At 57.2% G+C, this 10547-nt stretch overlaps 1 protein-coding gene across 1 annotated transcript in view; it reads right to left on the bottom strand.

Annotated features, from left to right (window-relative positions):
• Positions 1–10547, bottom strand: part of CCDC88C (coiled-coil and HOOK domain protein 88C) — a 153143-nt gene that overhangs the window by 53523 nt on the left and 89073 nt on the right. Inside the window, 3 exon segments of the mRNA XM_027775504.1 lie at positions 238–384; positions 8821–8979; positions 9265–9346. Of these exon segments, the coding sequence (XP_027631305.1) occupies positions 238–384; positions 8821–8979; positions 9265–9346 (388 nt within the window).

Below are 10547 nucleotides of genomic sequence, written 5' to 3'. Positions count from 1 at the left end.
AACCCCCCCCCAGCCTACACCAACACCCGCAGTCCCTTCTCGCAGAAGACACACGTACACTCATCCTCACAGATGAGCATAGGAAAGCCGAGTCCTCGCCGTGCCCACTTGAGCCCACAGTCTCAGCAGGGAGAGTCCCCGGAGGTGGCGGAAGCAGCTAAGCTATCAGAGAGGGGCAAAGCACAACCCCGAAACCGCCCCAGTCTGCCTCAGTGGGAGCAGCAGGGCTGCCAATACCAGCTCCAGGTCGTGAAGCTTGGACTTGAGCTGCAGGTTCTCCTTCTCCAGCTCGTGGACCTTGTCCCCGCGGGCCCGCGCAGCAGTTAGCTGTTCCTCCAGCATGGCCTTGGTCTCAATGAGAATGATGTTATCTTCTCTCAGCTCCTGTCGGCAGAACACATGAGCACCCGCAGATAAAGGCGCCGGGTCGTGAGGACGAGATTCTAAAAGCAAAGCTCTTTCGGGAGGACGAACCCAAACGCATCACCTAGGGGAGCCCGCTGCCAGTTTTGTCTCTGCTTGGAATCATTGTCTCCCTTTTCATTAGGCAAGGACAAGTGGGATTTCTCAACTAAAAGGAAAAAAATCCATGAATTAAGAAAATATTTAGGGGGGGCCAGAAAGTGGCATGGTGGTTAAGGTGCTGGGCTCACACATGGCCAATGGTGGTTCAAGTCCTAGACCCAGAGGCTTGCTTTCTCACTTTCCCTGTCTGTCACTAGTGAGCATAAGTGCCCTACAGTAAATTTAAAAGAATAAATAAATAAATAAGTAATTTTAAAATCAATAAATAGAAGGAAGGAAAGAAGAAAAAAAATAAATTACTGAGGACAGGCCCCATGGCCTAGGAATTGAGGTGGCTGGATCCCACACGGCTGACTGCACGGTTCAGGCTCCAGTCCTTGTGGCTCGAGGAACGCATGGAGTGTGTGTGCTTGGAAACTCACAATCCCAAGAGGAGGAAGACATGAAGGAGAGGGAACTGTGGCATGCTCACACCCCACTGGGGAACACTTTCTTCTCTCTGGTGAGCACACATGCTCTAGCAATTAAAAAAAAAGATTTAAATTCGAGAAGCAACGTCTTCTCAGTGTCTACCACGGGGTATGGTGTGGAGGTCTGACACTCATGACCTCGAGTAGACGAACAAGTGGACTCCACTGACTCACGTGGGCCCTCTGAGCCCCAGACTCCTTAACAAGGACCAGAGGAGGCCGCGAGTCTGTCTCAGAGTCCCAGGTCGAGTCTGTGTCTCTCCACTCAACATGCGCGCCACTCATCAGGGTCCTGAAAAAAAATGGCTCTTTGGAGCTTTCATTCTATGCAGTCCCTATCTGAATATTTTTCACAGCACGCTCAGTAAAACAAAGTTCTTGGCTGTTTCCTGGAAATGGGAACCTCAGACAGGGAGAGTGCAGCACGGCGGAGGAACCATGGCTGAGCCAGGCAGATGTGCACCAGCGGGGGCCACCAGGCTCTGCACCTGTGCCGGGCACCCGGCAGCCACAGGGAGGAAGGCGGCCTGGGCTATTCTCCTTGTTAAGGGCCCCCTGGGTTTTCTTCTCCCTGAGCTCCTCCCAGCGCTCATCGGCCTCCCTCGGTATATACACAGCACACACTGGGAACCCGTCTGCTGCTTTCGGCGGGTTTCTAAGGCTTGACCCATGAGGTTCTGACAGCAGATGGGGCCGGGAGTTTCCGCTTCTACGCTAGGTGCCACTTTCCTGAACGAGCCACACTCCGAGATTCCTGGTGGAGGGGCAGCCACACGCGTTCCGGTCAGTGGAGGCGGTTCTGAGCAAACCCTGGCAGTGGTGAAGGGTTCTCCTGCATGAGACTGCGTCTGCCCTGTGGCTGGCCCTGCACAGTGGCCCTCCGAGGGAGGCAGGACAGTCCCTTCCTACAGATGGACTGACGGGCAAGTCAAGGAAAGAGCCCGAAGTCATGAAGCCAGCATGGGTCAAAGCTGGGGGTCAGCAGGGTCCAGTGGATTCTCTCTGCTTTACTCAGCTCCCTGAACACCCACCCCAGAGGGCTCACACGGGTGAGAGCCCCCCAGATGGCTGCTAATGGTGTGCACTGGGGCACACTGAGGGGTACGAGCAGACGGCAGCCCAGCCTTCATCTGGCCGCTGCCCCCTCTGTTCTCACCCAGTGCCAAAAGGGTCTACCCACCAGCACGTCCCAGTATCATCGCTCTTAGACTCTGGGCAACCACAGCGTAGGCTGACCTCTTATCTTCACCACCACCTCCTCAGCCTGTGGCCCAGCCTGAGTTGCCCGCCTGTGAGAAGTGCTTGGAAATCCACTCCAGCTGCCCTAGCGTCAGGCAGTGGGCTCCCAGTGTCCCCTGGGTCAGCGATGAGGCAACAGTGGGCTGCCTAGTCCTCCTGCCCCGACTGGGGGCTCCTCAGGGCAGCCCTGTCTCTATGCTGTTTGAGAACACTTATTGGACAGATCACGCCACAGGGCAGTGACGGTGGCACATGGTGTGGGCCTTGGACTCAGAGACGTCCAACGGGGAAGGATGAAGTTGCCCGGAGCACAGCACAGGGCTTCTAACTACTACGCACACACCGACTCTGGCGGTTTCAACCTCCGCCGTGTATTAAACAACAGAAATACCTCAACTTGCCCTGCACCCCACCCCACCTTGGAAGTGAGAAGCCTGATCTGGAAGAAACCACAAGGGCTATGTGGGGGAGAGAGGCCACGGCCAGCACTCCCCGCCACGGCCCTAACCTCAGCTGAGCCAGGACGCTATTTAAAGGCCTGACCCAGCCTGGCCAACAGCTGAGGGGCCACACTGATGAAGTCATAGGCCAGACCTGGGGAATGTTCCCTGGTGGATCAAGAATTGCATATCATGTTCGCCATGGTGACCTGGAGTGGCCATTAGGCACGTGATGGTGGGGTGTGGCTCTCAGGTCTGCCACGGCCACCCTCCATGGACCTCTCACCTTGGCAGGCTTCCTCCTTTCCAAGGTGGGCATGAAGCCAGGGCGACACTGGGAGAATGTCTGAAATACCCCCTGCTCAGCCAGCGTCACTGACGCCCCTAAACTTCACAGATGAGCTTTTCACACCTGAGCTTTTGTTCATTGATCTTTAAAATTTTTAATTTGCTTGGGAACCAGCAGTTAGCGTAATGGCTATGTCGCTGGATTCCCACGTAGTCGACCGCGGTTTGCGTCCCGGACCCGGTGGCTTAGAACTCATGCCAGGCGTGTGTGCGTGTGTGCCCAAGATCCCGAGAGGATAATGGAGAAGGGATTGTGGCATGGCCATCCCCCCTGGGGGGGTGACTTCTCACTTTCTGTCTCTATGTCTCTCTCTGTCTGTCTGGCGGGTGCACGTGCCCTATAGTGAAAACCTCTCAAAAAAAAAAAAAAAAATACACACAAAAAAAAAACCCCACAAAAACCAAAAAAACAAAAAAAAAAAAACAACACACACACACACACATAAAAAACACAAAAACCAAAAAAAAACCCACAAAAACAAAAGAAAATAAAAATAAAAAAATATTTAATTTGCTTTAGGACATGCACACGTTAGAGACAGAGAGGAGGGAGGGAAAGCGAGAAAGCACCCTCCAGTGGGGATGGTCACGCCGTAATCCTTCTCCATTCTCTTCTTGGGGTTTTGGGCACATCTGCCCAGCGTGATTTTCAAGCTGCCGGGTCCAGGGCTTGAACTTCAGAGTTGGCCCCATGAGATCCATTTGCCTTCACCACCACACCACTGGCTGGCCCAACCCACCTGTTTCTGTTTCCTCTGATTTGAGGAGTGTGGTGGGAGCGGAAGTCTACACCAAACGTCAGGTCCATCCTGCTCAACTCGCTGGCGTGCAGGACCTTATCAAGACCCCACAGAAACCTGGGGTCCTGGGCGGAACAGACACCCTTGCGTTCAAGGAATTCCTGGTTCCCTGGCCTCGAGCGTTTCCCACCTAGCACGGGATGTCTGTTGTGGTGTGAACCCCTGGAGGCTCAGTCCCCTAGAGGCCTCCCTCCCGCCAAACATTTGTCACTGCTCTCCTACACCCTCCCCCCCACTTCCTCCTTCCTTGTGAAGGCTGGAGTTCGTTTCACCTCCTGGCAGGCGACCCGAGTCCTGGAGGTAGGCAGTCATGTCCGATCCCAGGGCCACCTGCTTAGCAACTGTGCTGTGGGTGAGATACTCCTTAACCCTCAGTGTTGTCAAAGTGGGAGGAGCTAAGAGCTCCTGTAACCCTCACAGGGCAACTATGAGGCGTCAACGCAGCGATGTCACTGGAGCTCAGCTGCAGTTCCTGGCACGTGGAAGAGGCTCCATAAATGCTGTCACTATGGCTCATTTAAAAGCTTCCTGTGCACCGACTCTGGGCCAGAGCGAGGGGGTGTGAGGGACAGGACAGTATCTTCAGCTCAGCTCGCTGCACCTCTGTCACAGCTCAACTTGGCGGACTAGCACAAGACAGCCGAGACAGCAAATGGGAGCAGCTGCGTTCCAATAAAACTTTATTCATAAAAACTGAAAGAGGGGCCGGGTTTGGCCCACAGCCTGTACTTTGCTGACCCTTGAGTGAGGCAACATGCTGGGCATAGAGGATGCAAGGTCCGTAAGGCACAGGCCCCACCTTCCAGAATCTCACGGTCTATACATCACAGCTGAGGGAAGGGGCAGGAGGCACGGCAGACATCCAGAGGAAGGCCAGAGATGCAGAGAGACTGGGGGGGGGGTGTGCACAAAGGACTGCCTGATGGGGGGGGGGGGCTGGGGCCGGGCGCCTGTTGCCAGGGTGGCTGCGGACAAGCAGCTGGAGACAGCCCTGGACCGCAGGGTGGGGTAGAGAGGAGGGAAGAGACTCTCGGTTCACACAGGCTTGAGTGCAAAGGGAACCAGGGTCTGGGTGGCCTGAGACAGTTGCAGAGAAGTGGAAAGGGAAAGGTTTTCTGTTTTGTTTTTTTTAAATTGCCAGAGGGCACACAGGCTGTGAGACGGAGGGAGGGAGGGAGGGAGGGAGCACTCCCCAGTGGGGCGTGGCCCCCTGCCGTTCCTCCTCCACTTCTCCATCCAGCCAGGATTTGGGCACATGCCCCTGTGCTTGGGGTGTTTTTCAAGCTGCTGAGGCTGGAATGTGAACCAAGGTCAGCTGAGGGGGATCTGGCTCTCTTAGCCGGCTGTGAGGCCGGCCCAAGTTTCATTTTGTTAAATTAAAGGCAGCAGTGTCCTGGGGTTCTGAAAGCACAGACTCAAATCAGCAAATGCTCCCTGAGCACCTGCTGCTCCTGAAGATGACTGAGACAGCTGAGACGCCGTGGGGACCCCAGCATAGCGGGTGACTCTGCTGGGGCCAGGAGAGGCCTGGGGGGTGCCCGGTGGAGCTGGGCAGGGAGCCCAAACCCACAGCAACTCCCACCCTGTCCTGATCTGGGCCCCACTAGGTTATCGTAGGGTGGGCCTACGGGTTTGGGGGCAGTACGTGTGTGTCAGGAGAGACAGCACACCCTCTGGGACCCATTGTCAGCCCCACCCTCAGCTTCTGACGGGCTGGGGCCTGGACCATGACCCTCACCCTCCTTCTGGTTGCCCCTCTGCTCTGTTCGGGGGGGGGGTCCCATCTCCACTCAAGAGGCTCACTGGGGGAGAGGCTCACTGGGGGAGAGGCTCACGGGAGAGAGGCTCACGAAGCTAAGTTCACTGCAAATGTGCCCCTAGCCACGGGATGCCAGGGCACGTTGAGGGTCTCGGAGACCCCAGGACTACTCCTTCCTTTGACAAACCGAGGAGAGACTTGCCCAACGCCCTGCCAGCTGGCGACAAGCTGGGGCTGGCGGGGTCTTGGCCTCTCAGGCTACGCCTCGAGGCCGGCCCTGCCTAGGAGCCGTGGCCTGGGGAAAGCTGTCATTCCACTCTGCTCCAGGCGTCCAGCAAGGATGCATCTGCCCTCTCCTTCACTGGGAATTTTCAACCAGTAACAAGGCCTGGGAGGGAGAAACTTCCAGGCCTTTTTCTTCTGCTTTCACCTGCTGTGGTACAACCCTCCAACCCCTTGCCCCAGTGGTGCAAGCAGAACACTGCTGTTTGCAAAGGGACGCCAAGGACCACCCCGGGCACCCACCCCATGCTTCCTCCTGGTCCAGGGGGTGCCCACTCTGCCCTCCTGTGTGTTGTTTTAGCCCTTATGAAAACTAGACTAGGAACCACACACACACAAAAAGCAGCCACACAGGTTTGTGTTCCATGTCAAAATTACCCTCACCCTAGCACTGAACCCCAGTCCTTACCTTTTCCTCCCATGTGGCACCACCGCAGGCTCCCTCTGGTGACGGGCACCCATCGGGGAGGACGCCTGGCCACCTGTCTCTCCTCCCGCACCGAGACGAGCAGCCCAGACGTGGTGGTGAGCCAGTGTGGAGGCAGAGCCCTCGCTCTCTCTGCTCTCCCAGCCTCCCACCTGCACTGTCTCCCGTCCCAGAGGAAAGAATCCCCCGGCTCTCCCACTGCACGTCTCCCCACGGCAGAGCGATGGGTTTCACTGCGCCCGCGCCAGGACGACCAAGAGCCCGTGTGTGCCAGGCCTGTGTGTGCACTCGTAAGACACAACCCCCACCCTCAGGGGCTGCGTCCTCTTAGGAGCCTCTGGCCACACCTCACCCACAGACTGGTCCCTCGGCTCTGCAGACCCATACGGGTAGAGTTCCAGGTACCGCGACACTCCGGGCATCTGTGAAGTGTGTGACTCTCTCCCTCTGCAGTGGCCTGAACCGAACCGATCAGGCCCAGTCCATCAGCCTGCCTCAGCCACCCAGCGTCGGCAGACCTGTCTGCGTCACCACCTGCCCCGCAGACACCTCACACTGGCACTACTTCTCTGGTGGTAAAATGAATGCAACATTTAACGTACTCCTACCCTCACGGTAACTTCACCACGGACTAATCAACACTGCTTTGACCACACAGGAGCACACCATTTGAGAATATGGAGAAGACAAGACTCCTCTAAGGGTCTGGAAGCTTCATGCACAGATAGCCCACTTGTTTCTCGACCCTCAGCTCCTAGGGAGGGCTGGTACCATGCGGGCACAACACTGCTTTGACCACACAGGAGCACACCATTTGAGAATATGGAGAAGACAAGACTCCTCTAAGGGTCTGGAAGCTCCATGCACAGATAGCGCACTTGTTTCGCACTGCTCCTGGGGAGGGCTGGTACCGTGCGGGCACCGGGAAGATGTGTCCGTGCGATGGGACGAGGACACTCGGACAAGACCAGGACAGAGACGGGTCCCGGAACGCCCACTCTCCACAAAACGGAGTATGGGGTAAGGCGTGGAAGTCACATCTGTGACCCTGTCTCGGGCCTGCACAAGGTCCCCGGTATGCGGGAGGAACTGCCGAGGCCACAGTCCGGGGTGGTTCGTGCATGGTTGTGACCTTCCCCGCTGCGGCATTTCCAGTAAGCGAGGAGTCCTGTTCGCACAGACCGTGTCTGTGCTGGGATTTATGGCTCCTATGATCAGCAGGGCGGGCCAGCTGACCGTTTCCAGAACAAAGCCAAGAACTGGTGTCTCCACCATGCCCCTTGCCCAGACCAGGCTGCCTCCACATGGCACCGAAGGCACCTTCTCAGGGAGGGGCCGGTAGAGTCACTCCTCTGCTCCCATTCCTCAGGGACATGCCCGAGTGGTCTGAGGAACAATCAGGCCCTTGTCAAAGCCTCCTGTGACCCAGGGATGCCAGTGCATGCTGCTCATGACAGCACTTTGAGTTCTGGTCCTGCCATACCATGGTGAAGGGGGGACAGCACGGTTCCCCCGGGTCTGTGTCCAGGCCCCTCAGAAATCCCCCCGGCCAGCAAGGAGAAAGGAAGGATTTTAAGCATCGAATAAATCTGTCCACTCAATCTGTAGACATCCCGCCCTCACCCAGCTGAGGTCTCTGGGTGGACTGATTTGGAGCCAGTACAGAACCCCTTCCAGAGGGGTGGCAGGAGCGAAATCCCCAAATCCTCAGCAGAGAGGGTCCTGATGCTGCGAGGGCGAGTGGCCTCGCCTGGGTCTGTGTCACAGTTTAGCCTTACCCGTGACCGCCATATGTTTAAAATAAATGCCGTTACAGCGGCCTCCATAGGCTGAGACTTGCAATGGGACCTGACCAAGCACCCAGTACCGTATAGAGATTTTTACCCTTTCACCTTTTAAACGTCATGAAGCAGGATTAGAACTTCTACTCTACAGATGAGAAAACAGAGTCCCAGCAGATTAATCTCAGAAACTGCACATCTGGGGACCAGCAGTTAGCATAATGGCTATGTCACTGGACTCCCATGTAGTCAACCATGATTTGAGTCCTGGACCCAGTGGCTTAAACTCACGCCAGGTGCGTGTGCGTGCGTGCCCAAGATCCCGAGAGGAGAAGGGATTGCAGCATGGCCATCCCCCCTGGGGGTTATTTCTCGCTTTCTGTCTCTCTGGGGAGTGCACGCGCCCTATAGCAAAAATCTCTCAAAAAAAAAATAAAGGAAGAAAAGAAACTGCACATCTGAGTATGAGAAAGAGCTAAACGAATAGAAAGAAGGTCCTCGCAGTGGCACGAAGGCTCATCACTGGCCTCCACGACTAGCTGGACCCCTCCCAACCCCCAGCAAGGAGAAGAGGGTCCCCCTCGGGGAAGTGTGCACGGGCTGAGGGGCAGGAGAGCACCAGCTGTGGAGGGCTGATGGTGCCTCTCCCAGAACCCTCCAAGGACAGGCCAGTCTGCACGCTCTGCCGGAGAGCCCGAGGACGCCAGAAGCCTTGCCCCACCACACTCACCTCGCGGCGGGCCACCTACCTCCATGCGAGCCTTGTAGAAGTCCACGTCATGCAGCTTCTCCTTGCAGCGAACCAGCTCCATCTCCAGCCTCTCCACGCGGTTCGCCTTCTCCCGCAGGGAGTCCAGCTCATCTCGGTAGGCACGAGCAGACCGGGCGTCCGCCGCCAGCTGGATGTTCTGCAAGGTGGACAGAGGCAGAGGACCTAGCTAAGACATCCCTCTGCATGGGGAACAAAGAGCCAAGTCCCCAAAGAGTGTTGTCTCCAGAGAGTCCCGGGGCTCCGTGTGTGTGCCATCATGTGGGGTCTCCACAGGCTGTCACTAGGAAAGTCACCCCCTCGGCAGCTCCCAGGGCAGCTGGCTCAGCAGCTCTGCTGGAAACTGTGATCTTGCATTCCTGACCCTCGAGCCACATTACTGGGCATCCAGGACCCTGGACACACGGCCTGGGCCTCCCCTCACCTCCTGCTTGACCTTCTGCAGCTCCAGCACCAGCTGATCCACCTCGTGTCTGGTGTCCACAAGCTGCTCTGTCTTCTCCTCCCTGCAGGGCATTCGAGATGAAGAGTGTGAAGAGGGGTTTCCTGGGCAAGCCCTGGAAGCAGGCTACAGCTTCCGGAGACAAGGCGGGGCGGGGAAGAAAGAAGGGACCTGGCTCTCTGGGGTGGGGAGGGGCTCTATTTACAGAGCTGACAAAATTGACCCCGATTCAAAATCCTTTACTAAGTTTTCAACACCTGCCCTCAAACTACGTGCACACAACCACCCAGGATTTCCTCTGAGTGTGCAAGACAGGCAGGGAGACTCCGGCCGCAGCTGCCTCACTTCACAGCTGGGCAGGTGAGCCCGTGAGCGGGGAGTGTGAAGCAAGCGGCTCCCCAGGTGGTGGCCATGTGGCATTAACCAGCTGCAGGAAACTCAGGCTCGCCAGCTGGGGTGAGGCGCATCCTCCCTCCAGCCAAGGAAACACAGGGTGTGGTCAGTAGCCCCACTGGGCCTGGCGTGTGGAGAGCTGATCTGTTAGCCACACCGCAGGGGCCCTGAAGGCCAGGAGGAACCCGTCCCTCCCAGTGCAGGCCTAGAACACTCTGAGCTCAGAGCCCGTGTCCGAGCACTGTGGCTGGCAGCACCACACGTGTGAGTGACCCACACCCCTGTGCTTGTTTGTAGAACACAAAGGTAACAAACAGCCGGGGAACTCACAGCTCCTGCCTGACACGCCGCAGCCGGGCCTTGGTATCGGCCAGCTCTACAGCCAGGTGCTGCTTGTCCTCGCCGGAGAGGCTGCTGGTGGGGCTGGGGGTGGAGTCGGCACTGGAGGACTTGACCGGGCTGGGCGGGTGCTGGGCCTGGAGATAGTCCCGCTCCTGAGTCAGGTCCACGATGAGCTGCAGGGCAGTGCACAGAGAACGAGAGGGTCACAGCGTGCCCCGAGTGGGTGAAAATCGCCAGGAGACAAGAGAAGGCAGTCTCAGCTGAGACTGAGAAAGCGGGAGGAGGGCGGAGAGTGGTCTGAGTTTCCGAAAAGAGGTGCCATATTTATGAGACCAAAAGGACTAGAAGGAGGGACCCCAGGCAGGGATCCTGAGCAACTCTACCCTCCCACGGGTATCTCGGAAGGGGCCATTTGCTACAGTGGCCAAAGCTAGGGAAAAGACCGGGAAACATCCAGGCTTGAGGTGGATGGAGATGAAGGAGACGGCTGTGTCCTTCCCGCCCCAGACCCAGCCCCTCCCCCTCCCCCC

Source organism: Tupaia chinensis, unplaced genomic scaffold (genome assembly GCF_000334495.1).
Source record: "Tupaia chinensis unplaced genomic scaffold, TupChi_1.0 Scaffold000568_1, whole genome shotgun sequence".
Classification (NCBI taxonomy): domain Eukaryota; kingdom Metazoa; phylum Chordata; class Mammalia; order Scandentia; family Tupaiidae; genus Tupaia; species Tupaia belangeri.
Note: the sequence above shows the minus strand (reverse complement) of the source record. Positions and strands in the feature narration are given on the sequence as shown.